This window comes from Palaemon carinicauda, chromosome 21 (assembly GCF_036898095.1).
Source record: "Palaemon carinicauda isolate YSFRI2023 chromosome 21, ASM3689809v2, whole genome shotgun sequence".
Taxonomy (NCBI): Eukaryota; Metazoa; Arthropoda; class Malacostraca; order Decapoda; family Palaemonidae; genus Palaemon; species Palaemon carinicauda.
Genome location: NC_090745.1, coordinates 101,367,670 through 101,388,239, shown reverse-complemented (window position 1 = coordinate 101,388,239; position 20,570 = coordinate 101,367,670). Strand labels below are relative to the sequence as shown.

At 36.5% G+C, this 20,570-nt stretch overlaps 1 protein-coding gene across 1 annotated transcript; it reads left to right on the top strand.

Annotated features, from left to right (window-relative positions):
* The first annotated feature begins 435 nt into the window (after nt 1-435).
* On the top strand, nt 436-20,040 carry Fkbp12 (peptidyl-prolyl cis-trans isomerase Fkbp12). The gene is made up of 4 exons (XM_068345191.1): nt 436-546; nt 11,932-11,979; nt 14,273-14,385; nt 18,184-20,040. Exons 1-4 carry the CDS (start codon nt 510-512, stop codon nt 18,313-18,315), a joined length of 330 nt encoding a protein of 109 aa, XP_068201292.1. The 5' UTR covers nt 436-509; the 3' UTR covers nt 18,316-20,040.
* Nucleotides 20,041-20,570: the final 530 nt, after the last annotated feature.

Genomic DNA, 20,570 nt, shown 5'->3' with positions numbered 1-20,570 from the left:
AGCTAAAGTAAAATTTATTTTTCTTCTTGATTAATACGAAAGCTTTCAGGTTACATTAAATAGTAAACCAGTACGAATACCAAAACGTAATACATGGTGTAACTTCGAAAGAAAAAATAACAAAATATTACTAGAATAACAAAATAGCATGAAATGGCAATAAATCACACTGCGGTTGAGCTTCGGTGCATCGTTTGAGGTTTCGAAACCGTGTCGGAAATATGTCTCTATATCAATACAGATATCTTCACCGAAAGATGGTTAAGATATTTTGTTTAGATATTATATAGCTACATAAGTTTTAAGATAAAATCGATATATAATCAATACAGTTTTCCTTCATTTGTGTACTTCTGAGCATGTATTACCACCATAGCTCGAAGCAATGTGTTCAAACTAATGTGAATATGTTCGAAACAACATGCAAAGCTCGAACCACTATCTCCCCTTGAGTGAGTGACTGAGACTGAGTGTCCGCGCAGAATATCTGAGAAAAGCTCAAGCTCAACATGGGTGTTCACGTCGAGTCGGTCTCACCAGGAAATGGTTTGTATGGAATTTATGGATTGTGAATTACTGCTGAATGGTTTAAGCGTATTACTAGCATGTGAAATAGCCTAGAGTAGAGTGGACACAGCCCTACGCTTTTTGAGGGTAGTTGGGGCAAGGTATTAATTCGGCTACATAAACAAGAGTAATTTTCTTTGAATTAGGCAAATATTTCTAGGTAAAGGTGGCATAATTTGTTAAGATTTATATGTTTGCGTCGATTGTGACGCAATACAGCCGGTCTTCCGCTTTAAATTCGATAATAGTGACCCCCAAGGTTCACCCGCAATTGGATGAGGATCTCGTTGACGGTTGGGTGAGAGCTGCATTCCTGAGTGCGCATGTCATCTCAAGGACGGTCATCACCCGCAAAAAAGAGTAGCTTGGAAGGACTACTTTTTAGGTGCATGCTATTTTTTTTAATATATTGGCTAGCTTATTCAAAATATTTCTTTATAAGATACGTCTGAAAATTGTTTTGTAATAGGCTATTTGTGTATAGGCCTGCGGTCTGGCTACATGCCTTTGACTTATTCTATTTTTCTGGGATTTGTTTTGTTCAACGCATTTAAATTTGCAAAATCTTATGACGGGGTAGACCTAGCTTACCTCATATATGTTACACCCGTAAGGTTTGGGGTAAATTTTTTCATTAATATTGAAAGAAAGGGTTAAGTTACTGTATGATCTTTGATTTCTTGCCAAGAACAATGGTCTTAAATTCCAAATGAATAACATGAAGTATATTTTCCAACATTTTCTCATGTTTTATTCATTTCTGACCAATATTGTTTGGGTTTACACTTCCTTGTCCTTTTCTCTATTGTTTAAAATAATAATTAGGATTCGACTCCACATGGATTTTTTGTATTGGGGAAATACAAAAACGGTGTTAAAACTACAGTATACTGAAAGGGCAGATAAACATAGATACAAGTTAGAAGTCTTTATTAGAAACAATAGAATAGTTTTAGGAAATTGGGTCATTTAAAAAAAAATAACCTACCCTATCTTAACTTAGATTATTTGAACCCAATATGATAAACTACCCAAAACATCATTCATGGAAGTATTTTTAATTTTGATTAATCAAAATGGAACACTGCAATGTAATTGAGTGGATGACATAAATAATTTTCTTGTGGATATAAGGTTCACACAGAGCCCCAAATCCTTTCCTATGAGGTGGGACCAGATAAGAAGACTACAAATTAAAGTAAAACTATCCATTTGAGTGAATACTTTTGTCGTATCGTACTGTAGTCGGGGGTATGTAATTCATTGCTAATTGTTACTTGTCAAATAAATTTTCTTTGAGGAAAAGGTTTTTTAAAATAGGATATTGCAAAGCTAGTTTTACTGGTTTTTACTATTCCCGAGACGTTATGAATTAGCGTGACCTTGCCAGGAGTGAACCCGGTTGGGAGGCAAACACAGGGTTGAGACTTGGTCTTAGGTTAAGCTAAGGATACGGCAGTGTAAATGAGGCGTAGCCACCCTCCCTGTTAATTAAGTAGGTTAGGTGGTTTTTTTGTGTTCTTTTCATTGCTTTTCATAATCTTGGGAATTGTAGAACTACTGTTTTAATAAATATGGGTTTTTTCCATTTATTTGCAACTGAAAAATTCAGATTACTTAAAGAAACGCCAGGAACAATTTTTTCCTACATTCCGAATATTGTGCCATTGTAAATGATTACCGACAATATAGTAACCGACCCATTCTGTTCCAACCAACTACAAGGCCTCCGCAAAATAAGTGTAGGAAAGGAAATTATATGATAGGTAGTCATATAGTTTATAGGTAATTATACTGTATATTTACATTTTATATCAAATATATGAACAATATTTTCAAGTGGTTATTTTTGTGTTATATATGCATTATTTTACCATTATTGTTGATTCAAACCAGCTTTTGTTTTTCCCCATCCTAAGATAGTGATTAAACCAGTATGTGGCATCATGGTTATAAATGGATACACGCAAGATAACCTGTTGTAAAGATATAGGTTTCATGTATTTTAATAGGAATTAAAGTATATAAATACTGTACTAAGATTTCATAAGGTATATGTAGTGCCCCTTTAACAAAAAAGTTTCCACCTTTGTTAGCTAATAACAAATGTGCATGAAGCATCCCTCATCGCCATATGTCAATAATGCCTTGTTTACTTCCGAAGTGAATTGTGTTGGGAAAGTTGATTTATCGCATTAACCCATAATTTATTGGTAAAATTTTACTCTCACCGTCACTAGTCAACTTTGGATCGTCATTTCACTTCCTACTTGACTTGTGACCCTTTGCCCTTACCTCGCCATTACAGCCCTTCCCTGCCATTCCAAGGTAAACAAACCAAACTAGAACATTGCATCTTTGCTCACTGGGCAAGAGCTGGTTAACCCTTTTACCCACAAAGGACGTACTGGTACGTTTCACATAAGCCATCCCTTTACTCCCATGGACGTACCGGTACGTCCTTGCAAAAAAAATGCTATAAAAATTTCTTTTTTCATATTTTTGATAATTTTTTGAGAAAATTCAGGCATTTTCCAAGAGAATGAGACCAACCTGACCTCGCTATGACAAAAATTAAGGCTGTTAGAGCAATTTAAAAAAAAATATACTGCAAAATGTGCTGGAAAAAAAAATAACCCCTTGGGGGTTAAGGGTTGGAAATTTCCAGATAGCCCGGGGGTAAAAGGGTTAAGCAGTTAAGCACAGTAGTGGAGAATTAATGTTTTTTTTTTTTTTAGTGAGCAAGGCTGCACTAAACTGTACACAGCATATGTTATTTTCACCTTAATTGTATTAAGGATTAATTACTTGAAGGGTCAGACTCTGCCTCGTTATATATCAATATGGGACATTCTATTCTGATGTATAATGTTTGGCGATATTTGATAAACTAGACCATTTTGCCATTGTTATTTTATAATGGATACAGTCTTTCTACACATTCTTGGTTACTGGTAATTCTTAGGTACTTCAAAAGAAGCAAAAATTTATTGGTTGTGGAACATGGATTAAAATTCTTTGATTTGTACAGCAGGCATTTATTAAATACTAAAATAAGGCTAATATGAATTTTTACTTGCAACAGGTGTAATAGAAGTTTTAGATTTTATGTGGGGGAAGATAGCACTTATAACGCAGCAGGTGCTAAGCATTGTTTTTGGCAATGATTGATGCTTACCTTTATGTCCATCATCTCGGTTGTACACTTTCTTCTCTTGCTCATTACATTTTCTATTCCAATTGGTTTAGGTCATTGATGGAAGGGGTCTTGTATTTTTTGAGCCGATAAGCAGGTGAATTTGTCGTTTTTTCAAGAGGTTTGTGAGTATTTGTTTGTATACTGTAGTACTATGACATTACATATCATTTTGGCAGTGTTTTGTTGTTGTATGTACTGTAAATGTTAATGAGTGGTAGAAAATGAAGAAAAATGTTTTTAAAACCATTTATTTGATTGCATTTTGGTATATCAAAATGTACTTTGCTTGATATGATAGCACTGGGTTAGTATTATATCAGAAATTTGTTCTTGGATGCAGTTGAAGGATGAGTGTGGCATATACCTAGAGGATCAATTCACTGAGGCTGTGTAGACTGTGGGGAATCTTCTTCAGCATGTTGATGTCTTGGTAATGCACAGAGCATTGCTAGCTGAGTAAGAATTCCAAGAATGGGTGATAGGCTGCTTAGGTATTACTAAGTGTACAGATGTAGTGATCTATGTCAATAAGCAGGGATTAGGATCGCCCTTCCCTCTTCTAGTTGTTCATGTAGAATTGGTGAATCATAAAGCTGTCAGTCGGGTACATTCTAAACAGGTGGAATATCATGGCTGACCAGCTTGATTAAGGTAGTGAAGCTGGCATTCCCCATTGTTGACAATCATTTCTTGTCATTCCTTGATACTGTACAGTGTATACTTTCAACTTAAATTATTCTCCTGCATTAATAATTGTTAGCATTCTTGTAGGAATGAATAGTAGATGCATAGCAGTTTAAAGGTTTTTAGATATACTAGAAGCCTTAGATATTTTCATGTTCCCACCTTGCACTGATATATTGCTATGGGTAAATAAAAAGAATATTTACACACGAATCATGGTAGGATGATACTACCAACTTGCTTCAAGGGAAATAATTGACATACTTTGAAGGACTAAAGCCAGCTGGTGCTATGTATGTATGTATGTTCTGTATGCCATCTCTTAGGGGCACAGAGGCATCTAGTCACCTGTATAGTCATACCTACTGAACCAGGTGCATTTTTCACCTGTCATATCCACTCATTGACCCTTGTGGATGTTTTATGTCAACTATACCCAGCTTTCTACACAAAGCCTGAATCCCATCACTTAAGCAATTGCTAGCAATGTAATTAGGTCACTGAATGACTTTAGTCTTCATATTCCTGACCTGTAAGGAATTTGCTGCCAACTTGCACAAGGAATAGGATTAGGTTGAAGTGAAATAAACTTGCCCATCTCTGGTAAAGCTGTTTGTACAGTTTAACAGATCCTCATGGCTTGGGTGCCCTTTCTCTGATTGTTAGACTGGCTGCGCATCGGAGCATTAGTAAGAATGAAAAAAATATGGTGTACAGTATTCCCTAGAAGTCTTGGCAAGTCATGTCTACTAATGTTCTTTTACCAAATACAACTCTCATATTTAATCTTAGAAAGGCTATCTTTTAATATTCTAAGTGGCTCATCAGAATCAGGAATTGGTAAATATTGTATTTAAGGGTACATGTACTAACCTAAGGTACCCCCATACCTATGCAAACTGAGTTTGGGACCATTATTGAGGGAAGATACGAGTAAATTATTCTTTTACATAACTCGCTAATTCCACAAAAAGTTACACAAAGGAAAGTGTGTTGGAGAGAATAAGATCTTTAAACAGATATATACTGTATAAACATTTTTCTACTGTTCAGTAAATGTAGTAACAGACTAACAGGGTATATAGTATAAAAGGAACCTTATTTGTTTGAGTAAACTGCTCTTAGTCTGCGATAAGCTTGCTATGACACGTAGGATGAATATGAGCCTCATAAGAGAGAATGTTCATCATTGTCGCTAGTAAGTTCTTGTAATTTCCAAAATAAAAGAAAAGTTTCTCAAAAGATTCTCCATGATACTGTACTTCCATTAAACTACTGTACCTAATGACCATCTAATTATAAACCATGGAAAAGGAAACTGCTTACTCCTTTTGAAGAATTGTAACATCATTTGTTCCTACGCGAAGGCAAGCTTTTGTAATTTAATATGGTTTTACACTATCCCGCTGGCTGATATGTATGATGAAGAATCGGTGTGGATCTGGCAACTAATATGGCCTGCCCTATCTACCCACGTGTGAGGTCGACCGACTGTAGCTTGAATCAGGGAATCACACTAACTCCTCACTTATACTAGTTATGGATAAGTTTGCCTTGTTCTGCATGCAAGTGTGCTTATTTTGGACATGATAAAATTGTAAACTAAGGATGGAAATACAAAAGTGTTGATTTATAAGGATGAAGATTTGTGGAGTGCAGTGATCAAAGATTTTGAATTATTATTACTATTAGCTAAGTTACAACCCTAGATGAAGCCAAAGGGCTTCAATAGGGAAAATAGCCCCTTGAGGAAATAAAATAAGGAAATAGAATACAGTTGGTCCTCCTTATTCGTGAGGGTTAGGTATCGTAGAGAGGAGCAAAAAGTGAGAATTTGCGAATACTTGCTCCCCTTAGGGTGTGTTAACCTAACTACTTGCTGCCCATTGCCTTTGTGTGGTCGAATAATACAATACGTAAACTATCTGATAGTTTTACTTGGTTTCTATCATATTATAAGAATTTTATTACGCTGTGAACACATTTCGGTAAGTACTGTACATTTATGCTCGTGTATGTAAGACTGCGGTAATGTAACGCTTCATCGGTACGCTTTTAGACAAATAATGTACTGTGACAACAAAACTTTGTTCCTATCCAATATAACACTGATACTGTAGTGTATATTACTGTACTATACTGTGCACAGTACTATCACTACAGCATAGCTTAATTAGCTAAGTTAACTCTTGTAAGTGTTCTCTGCTTTCGGCAGATCAACTTGCGCCGTTCAAATTTACTGTACATGTAGCCTATATATATATTACTAAGGTAAATATATTATTTTGTATACAATAGTTTACAGTATAGTAGTTAATATACACAGTATTACACAATGAATACACTTAACAAAATAAAAATTTAAAGCATCACTGTACGTACTGTATCAAGTTCTATGCAGTAATTCTCAAGTATGTTGGAACTATTTTAGCTGTTTGAACATGAATTAGAGTAATATACGTATCGCATTTTATACTAAATTCACTATAAGAATACTGGATAATTACGGGCTATTTCTGGGCTCGACCTGTGATACTTACGGGCTATTTATATCACAATATGATTCTGCACAAAAAGAACCGAAGTGAGCCAGAGATGGGGTGATGTGCGAAGGATGCCAAATGCAAAGGGACGTGGGCTGGTTGAAATCGTTGAGCTGTGAGAGTACAGTACTTATCGCAAAACCACAGATACGTAATTTTTTTTGTTTATTTGATAGGTTATACGGTTCTTTGTATCGCGAATGACCTAATATGTGAAGATAGAACCTGCGAAGACCAAGGGCTGACTGTACTCTACAATATGTAAATGTATGCTACGTGTACGGTGAGGTGTCAAACTGTGCGAGTCATCCTGCCGAAAACAACGAACACTTACAGAAAAGTATGAGTGTTACCTTAGCTAATTAAGCTGTGGTGTAGTGATTGTACAGTACTGTAATATATACTACAGTACCATTAAGTACTGTAGTAGTGTTATTGTCTCCTCATGACTAGTGTTACTAAGTGTATTGTACTGTTGTCTTACCGTGAACAGTACTTAGTTACACGTACTAAAATCTGTTCATACCGTGATACAATACTTCTACTGCCTTGTCTAGAAGTTTTGAAAAATATTGTGAAAACAATATTAGGCAATACAGTATTTAGTGTGTTAGTCGACCGAGCGTAGGCAATGGACAGCGAGTTTTTAGGACTTAACCTACCCTAGGGCAGCAAGTATTCGCTGATTCTCGCTTTTCACTCCTGACTCTTGTTACCTAAACCCCGCGAAGAGCAAGGGCCGACTTTATTTACGTAGAGTATTGTATAATATAGTTAATAAACAATACTGTACTATGCATTATTGTAATACCTGTACATTACTGTACTGTACAGGATGTATATATACAATGAATAGCTAAAATTCACTGTGTACATATTTTATTGAAAGACCACTAACCATTTTTACGAAAATGTTCGTGCTGTAGTCGTGAAGCATGATGCAACTCCTGATGTGTCGTGTCTTGTGCAGTACTGTAGGGAATTGCACATCTATATTACATTTCCCAGTAAATATATGTGCTGTACAGGCGTATATATTATACAAATACATCTCTTTTTTACGTGATGTATTTTACACCATGTGGTCAAAAAGGACCAATACAGTAGATATACACGCGAGGAGAGATGATGCGAGACTGAGACTGAGCCTGAGTGAGCAAAAGATGGGGTGTTGTACTGTGGGAAGAGGGAAATTGCGCGAAGGATGCTGGTTGCAAAGGAGCGAAGTTAGTTTTAAATAGAGTATTTATTGCAAACTTGCGGGAGTGATTTTTTATTTGGTAGGATTTATAGTTCTCTGTGCCGCGAAATCGCCAAGAAAAAAACCTTCGTAAAGTGTGGGCCGACTGTATTAACGAGCGAACTCTTGATTTTGTATGGTTCCCTGATCATCGATATGTTTATCATTCACCTGAAGGACAAACTGGCAGCATACTCTTCACTAGTCCCAGACCCATCATCAGTGATGTAAGATGTGTACCTTGGGAATGGTTAAACATGAACAGTATACCTTTCCCCTTTTCAACCTCATATAGTGAGGTTTGAACAGTCAAGACATTCAGCAATCTTCAAGTATCTTGTTACCCCAAAATGGTTTCATGCGGAGTAGTATCCAGATCTCTGTCTTCTTGTAGACGTGCCACGAGAGCTTGCCTGTCTTGCTTGTCTCTTCACGGTTGAAGGTTGTCCAGCCTTGAGTCAGATGTTTCAATTGAAGGGAATTGATTTCTTCATTGAGGGAATTATCCACTTTGACGAGTTTGTCTTACTCGCCTCGGGAAATCACACCCCCTACTTGTGTGATTGATGTTTTTGGGTCCCTTAAGATGGCAACGTATGAACTATCTAGTAAGTCCTCAGATAAGGATCTTATCCTTAAGTCTTCTTCCCAACTTAATATTGCTTCTTTCCGGAGTATGAATCTCTCTCGGTTCTCCCTAAAAGGTGAGGTGATCAACTTAGTGTGAGAATGAATTTTGCATAAGGCCAATATTGATGTCCTGGCTGATCCTTATCAGAGGAGACTGATTTGGTCAGCAAAGCTCAGAAGTTGCTCTTTGTTTAGGTTGAACCTTAGACATTAATTCCTGTGTATATTTGGTCCTAGAAGTTTTATTCAGAACTATGAGGAATGGGCTTAGCAATATAAAGATGATTCTTATATAAAGATTCTGCATTGAATCCAGACCGTACCATGTCTGAAGGTCGTGGCTCCAGTAGCAATATCTTGTGTATCCTCTTTTATATCTGGATATTTACTATTTTTTTTGAGCTTCAAAGGAATTCTTGAGTCCCAAGATAAGAGAACTACACATGTTTGGAATTTTGTAGTTATGATGAACCTCGGTAAAATTTTTGTTTCAAGTCAGTAAATTCTTCATTTGGGGAAGATGATAGCCTATGTTTCTTTCTGGGCATTTCCATCCAGCAAGAGGATAATTTTTTCTTAAAATCTGTTAAGAGTTCAGAAAGGGTATGGAGCTTTTAGCCCACAAGATGATGTGGCAACTGGGGAGGATGGTGTCTCTGGAGCTAAGTTTATCCCACATGCAAAGTTGTGGATGAGATCCTTCCAGTTTCTTTGAAACTGCATTGGAACAGATGTCTGGATCCCAAGTCATTTACGATACTTTTGTTCACAGACCAGTTAGGGGTGATAGTTGGTGGAATAACCATCAAAGGTTGATGCTAGGTGTAAGTCTAAGAGACAAAAAGTCCAAGACATGTGTTCTGTGAAGGGCCTTGGTAGATACACAGTACTGAGAGGTTAATTTTTATCTTATGAATTATGCCAAGATGGATGTCCTTGCCAACTTGAGACAGTACTGGGAGGTTGATTTTCATCTCATGAATTTACAAAACCTATCAAAGGAATTAGTGATGAGTTTATTAAAACTTATACAGTCGGAGTACCATGATCCTTTTGTCATTGGTGGGTTGGTCCCATAAGTGAGATGGGCATAGCTGTAAATTTATGATGGTTTCATTTTAATAAGAGTGCCTCAGTCTACTTAGTTTAATTTTGGTCGAAGTAGATATCAAGTTCTAAGAAGGTTAAGCAATTAATATTTGAGTTGATGCTTTAAAATAAAATATTATTGATGTAAAATGTGACATTGGAATGAAGGATTGAAGTTAATGGGTCATTAAGTGAATGGGGCTTATGCCTTCATTAAAGAACTTAACAATATTTCTTGGTAAATTCCCTTAGAATATCAAAGTACAATTATTGTTTATGTTTGGTAATGCATTACTGTAGTTTTTATTATAAAATGTATAGTATTTGATAAGCAGATCCTTGTAGGGAAAGCAGCCCAAGAATTATCGAGCTGAAAGATATCCAAGCAGAGTGGGAGATTGAACTGAAGCAAGTCTACCATCTCTCAAATATCTTAAATTAACAAAAAACAAGTCACAACTTATATTAGAAAAAAATTGTTTCAAGGCTTTGAAATTTTTTCTTAGTATCAGCTTGGAGATCCACTCCAAGACCTAACTCGTTTTTGCCACCATATATCCTGACCTGACCTTCATGTTGTTTCAACTTTTGATCTTGCATATCAGGTCCTGCCCGAGTGGTTCCCCATTATCACATCAAGGGAAAGTAAGTTCACCAAAAGACAAGTGTTTGCCACTTTCTAAAAAGAACTTGAATAGTGCTGAAAAAAATTGCCCCTTTTATTATGTGGTAACTTGAAGTTTTCTGTCCTCATTTTCATTTGACACACATGTCTCCTCTGGCAAGTCAGTTAAGTCCTTTATCTCTTCCTTACCACAAGCCATTTCCTGTTCTGCACCTTTATCTCTCTCAATGAAAGGCATATAAGTGCCAGTCATCACATTTGCTACCTGAGTTTGGTATGCTACATGAATGTTAGCTTTCATCCAGCTTCACCAGTTATGGATTTTGTGGCAAATTCTGGGATAGAATGTAACTGTCAAAATGTTTTTGATAATGGGATTAGAATATAATACCAGGATTCTACTGGTTCCAACAAAGAAGGCTTTAATAGAACATAATGCCATGATTGTGTTGTCTAGGGTGGGTTGGTCCCATAAGTGATATGGGTTGAATGCTAATCTTATCTGATTATATTTCACAATTCTAGTTTCAGATTTAAGTTGTCTTTGTCCAAATAGATATTCAGCTTTATATGATAAAATTTGATTTTTGTTTAATTTGAGTAAACAATCGTTCAAAGTAAATTTTTTTTATTAGTATAAAATTCATCAAATTGGAAGGAGAGTTTGAAATAGATAGGGAAATTAGTCATACCTTCACTTGAGCATGACAATAATTCTTATTAAATTTCCTTGAAGTAACAAAATACAGTAGTGAGCTATGATATTTTTAGCAAGATATTACCGTGGTCTGTGTATGAGGTGTTCTTGCCTGTCAAATACCTGAATGATATGGGATAAGTAGAAAATGGAGGTTTGATTATGAATTGTGGAAAGGAAAAAATTTCTTGTCATTGAAATACTCCATACCTTATTTTTTTTCAGTATAGCAGGAATATTTGTTAGGTACAGCTTATTGATTTAGTTGATCCAAAAAGGGGGCGGTGCTAATGCCATCAATGCCCCTCACATGGTGCACTTTGCATTTTTTGAGGGTGTTTGCAGTGTCCCTCTTCCCTTAACTGCACTCACCTTTTTTGCCTTTACTATACCTATGTTCTCACATTGTTTCTTCTATTTTGCTGTAGAGCCTCTGAACTTTAATTTATAGTGCAATTAGGATTTTTTCCACTTCTGCAAGGATACTAAATTACCTTCCTGATCTCAGTAGCAGGCCCTATGACACAAGTTCATAAATCCCATCCTATAATTTAGTTGAATTTGCAGTATTGAAATCCTATTGTGTAACCCTCAAATTTATATGTACTATATTACACACAGGATTATTAATAGTAATGCAAATATTTTTTTTTACAGGTGTTACTTTTCCAAAACGTGGGCAGACAGTGGTTGTCCATTATACAGGTTAGTTGGGTTGACATTACAGTATTTGAAATATATTGTATCATACTTATTCATGGTATTTCAAGTGAATTTATTTCTATGCAGATACAAACTCGTGAATCATTTAAATGGGGTACTCTTAATATCAATTTTCTACGACTAGATAATAAAATAACAAAAAATGGCGTCCAGTTATAACAGTTATGTGATAACTCCACTGCTGGGCAGCATTGCATGCTCCTGTGATGCAAGTTCCACTTCTCTCCTGGTTGTCATTACATAAAGAAGTCTCTTCGGCACTCTACGATCACAACTTCACATATCCCCCCAATGGATTACCCTTGTAGTACTTGATGCCTATGCTTTCCTGTTCTTTTGCCTCATCAGAAGTGTCCTGAGTAAAGTTAGTCACACCCAACCTTAATCTGACTTGTGGTGGCAAAATAGTTATGAGTAGACTGGTACCCGGAGCTTCTACTTCTGTTAGTAAGAGACTCCCAGGAAATTGCCGCCTCTTCCTGATCTCTCGTACCAACCACATGACTAGATCTTGCACCAAGCAGTAGGACCCCTTCAGCTTCATGCTTGGATGTTATTTAGCCTTTCTCAAAGAGAAGCTTTTCACAGGAAGTTGCCCGAGAGATGTCTAGGTACTTCTGGTGTTCCTCAACTGTACACCAAGCCAAGTGGGTCATCATGTGTGGTTGGTGTCTTAGCAGGGGTGTTACCGGAACCTCTATTCCACTCGTAGACGATTTTTTACATGATCTTTGCAAGTAGAAACTCTGCTCCCTTTCAGCGGTAAAAGGATATCACTCGGCTTTAACTTAAGTCTTATTACAAATGATAACTTAAGTCTATTACAAATGAGACCAGACAAGTTTTTTTTTTTTTTTTTTTTTTGCTTGCTTTGCATTCGGCTAAACATGTTGGTGAGCTCCACACCTTCTCTTTTGACGTCGCTCATTCAAGGGGTTGGAAGCAGGTCTCGTTCACGTTCGTCCCAAAACCCATCAGTTCTGGATCAAAGGTTTTTATTTTTTTCAGATTTGACAGCCTTAGATTTGTTGCTTTTGTGTCTTGTGGGAGCTATGAGGTGCTATCTTAAGTGAGCCCTAGCAACCAGACCAAACCTGCAGCTCCTATTCGTTAGTACGGGTGGGGTCAAGAAGAAAGTAACAAGCAACACCATTTCTTCTAGGTTACGGGAGGTCGTTGATAGTTTCCTTTCACCTCCCTCCCCCTTCCTCAACGGGAAGGGCTCAAGCCAGAACACATCAAATCAGAAGTAATGGTGCTTCACTGACATTTAAAAAAGAATCTCTGTGGTGCAGGTTCTTCAGGCAGGGGTATGGAAATGTCAAAATACTTTTACTGCCCAATACCTGCGGGATGTGACCCACTTATACCTAGACACGTTCGCTCTATGACCTGTTGTAGGACCACAGCAAGAGGTATAGCTACCTCAGTTCTCACAGGACTCTGCACCAGATCGAGGGCAAGATTGCGAGTTAGTCTGGGATGACATTAAAGAGTGACTGGCCTCCACTTTTTCCTTCATTTTCCCCTCTTTGGGGTGCAGGTAAGCTACATTCTGCCTGTTGCTTGTTCTATACTGAAGTACAGTAGCCTTTTCCTCATTCTCCTTTCTGGCGGGTTGGGGGAGCTTGACGTAGACTGGCAAATCCATATACAGTATTATAATTAGGGAATGCTCAAATTCAATATGAACGGCGCAGTGGCTTTCAGCATGAGGACAACCCTTTATGGCGGGGCCATATACCTTCAAACATTTGCTGAATCTTTGGAGGCCAAGGTGTTAAGACCCTCAACTCTTCAATATTTTCCAATGCAAGAGTTTTGGGTGTCCTGGATAAGTTTTCAGCCAGTTACACGGGGACTTCCTCCCACCTAGGAAGAGTCTATCTTAGGGATGAAAGTATGTATTTTGTGGAAACAAATCACAAGTTTGGTGATAATTGGAATTTTTCCCTAACTACAGACTTGAGTCCCGTATTCATACCTATATGCCAGCACTAACCCCCGAGTAAGTCCCAGCTATAATCAAAGCTACTGGACTGGCAACTACCTTCCAGTTGTTTACACTTCATTAAATCTTTTAACTGGCCTATTCCAGCTTGCACTTTAATTCTCCTTTGTAGGGACTTGGGTTTGTATAGTTAGGGAAAAATACAAATTACTGTACCTCCAAATTTGTGAATACAGTAATTTTTGGATTGTTTCCTTATTTAGAACTATAGTACTGTAATTTTTTTATATTGTGTTTAATACTATAATGTCTGTCATTTTTCAGGAACTCTTACGGATGGAACCAAATTTGACTCCTCCCTTTCCCGTGGCAGACCATTCAAGTTCCGTATTGGTGAGGGTGAAGTAATCCGTGGATGGGACGAAGGTGTTGCACAGGTAAATATTATTGCCTTTCTTACAGTCTTTAAGGAGGCTGCTTGAGATGGTGAGTGGCTCTCAATTTAGGTTATTGGAATATAACAGTTAGAATATAGTACAGTATTTATATGAGAGATAGTTTAATAGGGAAAAGGTGTGATAAACTATACTGGGCTCTCTTAAGACTTACAAGAAATAAAACAACATAGCCTAGATATGTGCTCTAGAGCTCAAGTATGCGAGATAAACAAACGAGTGTAATATAAGAAAAAAATAGTTGGAAGGTATACTAATGATTGTCACCTCCCTGATAAGCTTAATTTAAACAAGCAGCATGGTGCCAGAAGATAATTTTAAATATAAATTGTTACATGATTACAAACTTTTGTTCTTTTCATAGGAGTATAATATCAGCAAAGCTGGAACACAGCTGTTAAAACATTAAACAAGGTGTCAGTAATCAACTTTTTGGAGACTTAAAATATTCATGTATACTGCCTGTTGAACAATACTCATGGACTTGGTGCCCTTTATGACAGGCGGCTCGTGGGTATTGTCCTTGAGTAGGATTCTTCATTAATGCTATCAAGTCCCTATTAACTCTTTAGGTTGGCCAAAGGTGAACATTCACCTTTGCCACTTGGAGTTTAGACTTCCCCGAAGTCAAAGAAGCAGCCTCCCGCTAGCACTCTTGTCTGTGTAAACACAAGCGAGCAGCAAATGTCTAAGCGAGTGCTGTTGATTCAATGTTTTCAATTTCGCTTAATGGGGGCAGATTATTTTGCTTACTTAAAACAAGGCTTTGTCTGCAATCAAGAGGCTAAATATGCTTAAGCTAGCCGTCTCATGTACACTCGAGGTGAAAGCAGGCCTTTCACTTGAGATATGCTCAAGCCAGCGGTCTGTCGGTGTCTGCTCGCACTCAAGGTGGGACCAGAACTCTCACCTGAGAGATATGTCTAAAGCACTCTCTCTCAACGTAATCAGCGTTTGCTCAAGGAGAACGCATAGTTCACACCTGAAAGCAAGTTATAATTAATGCGCAAAGCACTTAGTGTGCATTCATGTGAACGGTTGGTTGTCACCTGAGCTCTCACTCACATCAATCCTAAACCTAAGAACACAAGGGTGTGTTATCTTGAACAAGAGACTTTAGTACCCATGAGAGCTAAAAGTTTGCATTTATGTGTACGCTGTCTGGCACTTGCGCATATTTATGACTTGCAGCTATGACTGGAGGTTTCTCGAGTAGACCTCTGGAGTCGTGCTCTTTTGTCGACAATTTTCTCTGATTGAATAGGAGTTGACCTCACACACACTATCAATCTCCAAAATTGAACCATATGAACAAAAAATCATAGGAATGAAAAAATCCTTCCAGATCCTGAGTCTCTTTGTAGCAATAAATTGGTTTAGTAGAAAAGCAGAGATGCTCTCTCTCTCTCTCTCTCTCTCTCTCTCTCTCTCTCTCTCTCTCTCTCTCTCTCTCTCTCTCTCTCTCTCTCTCTCTCTCTCTCTCTCTCTCTCTCTCTCTTTTTTTTTTTTTCACAGTGCTATTATCACAAGAACACAGCTTAAGTAGGCTGTAGACCATGCATAGCACGGTTTTAGTGAGGTATAGGGTTTCCACCTATTATGTGAAAAATATGCAAAGGGGAAAACCCTGGGTCAAGGTCAAAAGGCCAGATGGCATAACTTTCAGCCTCCTAAAGGGTAAGTCAACCCCTATAAATAGCATTGGTTTACATTTAGTGACGGAACAAATGACAAATTTTGAAGTAATTTTTATTTTTCCTAATGAAAGAAACCTGTAGCTATTTATACAAAATGGCCTGTCAGCACCAGTCCCCCTTGAAGTCGCCCAGGTGTGTGAATGGGAGGGGTAGTTACTACCCCTCACCCCTGCTAAATAGCGAGCAAGTGGTTAACCCTCGCTAAAAGTCTAATGGCTTGTCTTTCAGCTTCGCTGAAAGTAATACCCCTATAAATAGTTACAGGTTTGTAACATGGAAAAATACAAATTTCTAAATTTGTAATTTTTAGCATAAAATTGGGTAACAAAACTATAGAATAACCTGTATATTTATTCCAAATGTAAACACTTGGTAGTTTACAAATGTAAGGCGTTCGTACGGCCACTTGTTTCTTTTTTCTACAACAACTTATTTTATATTAGTGGACATAGTTTAGGTGGGCTCCACAAGGCACTAAAAGAGTTGGGAGACCAACCCTACAATGCTAAGGACTGTGAAGCGTGGAGTAGGAGAGGAGGTATGGCGAAGTATTAAATTCAAAGCTCAGGATAGAGATCACTAGCGAAATCTAACCAAGGCCCTTTGCGTCAATAAGTGTAGGAGATGATGATAATGACCTTATATTATTATATATAGTAATGTAAAGTAAGAAAGTAAGCCAAACATCATTTGTAATAACCTGATATTGATTTTATAAGGGTGACTATTTTTTGACTTCTAAAATCGTAGGCATTTAAGTTAGAGCCATGCATATAGGCCAAAATTTAACTCTTTGGGGTACTTGTATAGAAATGATTTACGAACAATTCGAGCTATAAAAGGTCTCTCGGTCCCTATTGTTTTGGTGACTGTCTGTACATAATCGTTATGATGTCTGCTAAAACTAAGAGATCAGCTGATGAAATCAAATGTTTTAAGGCCAGCTTATTATCTAATATATTTTTAGGTAAAGTTTAGTGTACTTTGTAATTGATACTTTCTGTGGAAACAGAATTTTCCTTGTTACACACACACACACACACACACACACACAGCCAAGTACAGTAGGTAGGTAGGTACAGTACTGCAGTGAGAAAGAGGGGGGTTTTGGTCCAAGTGATTAATAATAATAGCTATAAATATACACTGAAAATTAAGAATTTGTATAAATGACACTTCGTTATTCTTATGTATGCATATTCTTGCTGCAAACATTTCTAGTTGTCCGAAACAAGTTTTTGTTGACGGAAGTATTATAGTAAAGAAAAACTTAATTCTTATTTTCATTTTATGTAAACACAACTACAGTGTATGCTTTTACTGAGCTTGTTATACACTGTTAAGTCAAGCCTTCCTAACTACCAAGTAGAAAAATTAATTACCGGTACAAATACAGAAAATTCTAGATTTCGTACAATTAGGCTCCCACAACAGAGCCCGAGTACAGTACTATAAATAAATAAAGATAAAATTACCGGGAAATATTCCTATTTTACTTAAATAGGATACTATATACTGTAATTAGAATTAGTATATTATATGATTTTAAGTTAATCCTTCCAAACTTCTAACTTATTAAGGAACCATATGCAATTAGAATACCTTAACAACACAACAGAGGTAGAGAAAATAAATATTTTCATAATTCCAAAAGTGTCTTGTGTAATTGGCAAACCATGACTTTTTCATACAAAACTGGTCTTGAAATTTTGCCCTTTACATGGTAATATACGGTATTGAATTTTTGTATTTTTTTTCTTTCAGTGAAGTTTGCTTATTTTATATTGTATATTTAGACTAACTTGTAATTTTAAGTTAAGTTGAAGGAACAGTTTATTATTTATTTTATATACTGTACCTTACAGTTTAATTTATTTTTCGTACTCTCTCTCTCTCTCTCTCTCTCTCTCTCTCTCTCTCTCTCTCTCTCTCTCTCTCTCTCCTCTCTCTCTCTCTCTCTCTCTCTCTCTCTCTCTCTCTCTCTCTCTCTCTCTCTCTCTTTTTTTTTTCAAAAGAAGTATGTGCATCTTTTGTGGGAGCTGGTTATACTGGTCCATTCCCCTTATTTTTTCATACCTTTCAGATGTCTGTGGGACAGAAAGCTAGGCTGACATGCTCTCCTGATTATGGCTATGGAGAGAAAGGCTTTCCTGGTGTAATCCCTCCCAATGCCACATTAATTTTTGATGTGGAGCTCCTGAATGTAGAAGCATAAAGGAACTGACCATGCTGCCATTTTTTGAGTATGGGAAGGTAGTGTAGAATTCTCAAGGTGTACTTGTGGGCTTCTATTTATATATTTTACTCTTGATTTTAGTTTGGATTATTTGATGTTATTCATGCTTGGTCATTTTGATATCGTTTTACTGAATTATCCCAATATGTATTTGGAAGAGCTTCAACAAAAATTTTACTAAAAGAATATGGTGTATAATTTATTAAAATCAATCAAAACTCAAGTGATTTTTAGATTATATTTATTTAGTATTTTCAACCTAAAAAAAGTTCCAAAAATTTTACCCATGTCCCCAGGTAAGGAAAGATTTTATTGCCTATCCCATTAACCAACATGAGCACCGTGGGCATCGGGATAATTACTCAGGATGTTGTAGAGTTGGCAAATTTTTTAGACTTTATCATGATGATAATATAAGTTCTGTTATTACTGATAATATTGTTGTTAATTGTGTGGTTATGACTTATTTATTCAGTGAAATATCATTGCAGTCTTAAAATACAGTAACCAGTGACCTCATGTTGTTTTATGAGCTATGCCAAAAGTCTCAAAACTCAAAAAGTATTTACAGTAGTTACTTGAATGAAAATTTCATAGACTAAATCATGTACATCAAAACAATGCATAGCATTGATACATGTATTTGTCTGCCAAAATGTAATTGACTTTTTTTGAAGTCAGGCACCCATTACTCCTTTTGTGGCTTTAATGTCTGCCATTTCAAAATACTGTAGGGTATATGTTACATTTTTTTGGTGGTTCTCGTTATACCTGTACTTCCATGTCATGAGTATACCATGTAATACCTGAACTACTTTGTGCTGTAATTTGATGCACAGCTGCTCATCATAGCAAGTACTCCAAGTTCAGCATAGAATAGATCATGTATATCTAATGTGCAAATCTTAGCCAAGATAAGCTAATATCTGTGTGCCACATTCATTTGAAGTAGTGTGTTGCTCAGAACTGTTAGCTTTAATTGTGTAGGTACCACATTGCAATCTTGCACATTGGAAGTGTCCACTAGAATTTGTACACTACTGCCTATGTACATCAGTTTGTGTGTGCCTCATCCTGTGTATGCCAGATCTTGTAGTTTACAGGTACATGTACCAGCTAACATTATCTGCTGTCATAGATTAGATTTAATATTTTTAGCTTTTCCTCTCAAGCAATAGATCGGGTATAAGTCTGAAATCCAGTATTATGACTACTGTCCCTTGTCTCTTAATGTTACTGGTGCAAAGATGATGATGAAAACATTCCCCCATTATTTTTTTCTTTCACAGAAGTGAGAAGTGAAATAAAATTTACTCATCCAGTACTTTTTTAGGTGTGGAATCTCTTGTTTGGTTTGCTACACAGCAGAGCTGCCAGTGCTAAAGTCATTGCTAGTAATCAGTGTAAAGCTGTTGCCAGTTTGCCTCATCTTGATTGCTCATTTTGTAACAAATTGGAACGATTTTCCCCCCAAAAGTTGGTCTTCATGCAATTTATAAAAAGTTCAATATAAACGTGCACAGCTAATTCTGTGCATGTATTATTGAAAGACGATGATGGTGACTAGGCCTTGGTATGTGATTTCTGTAATCATTGCCCTCCCAATTCTTCTTCCAGACTAAGGACAGTACTTTGTACCTTTTTTTAATTCTTTTGTAACTTCTCAGTACAAGGTTTTTCTGGTCAAATAAAATATGTATAAAATGTTTCTTTTCTTTTTCCATTTTGATCTTTTACCTTTCTTGGATGACTTAAGAGTTATGAAATTTTAAAATTGAGCTTAATAGCTTAATGCTATTATTGATTTGAAATAGGTCCAATTATAATTTTTCTGGGATTGGATAGTCCAAAATATTTTTCAATGAGAAAAATGAAAAAATTATTACCGGGTAGATTTGCCAATTGTGGGTGAGAGACAATGAGTAGAGAGTGTAACATACTGTACAGTATAATCCATGCTGAGGAACAGATGTATTGTCATCAAATTGTTGAAAAAAAAAAATCCCTTTTTACCGGATTTCATTCCAAACTGGAAAATAATACATAAGATTTCTGTAATCACTAATTAAAAGGAGATTTTCTGATCACATTGGTGGTAAACTAATGCATAGTTTAGATTATTTATGATAATCATTCTACAGAGTAAGCAAAATTAAGTGGCTCCATCCAAACTTCGTGTTCTCTGAATTTATATGTAAGAAAATTACTTGAAGAATGTGCTCTATTGAACTTAT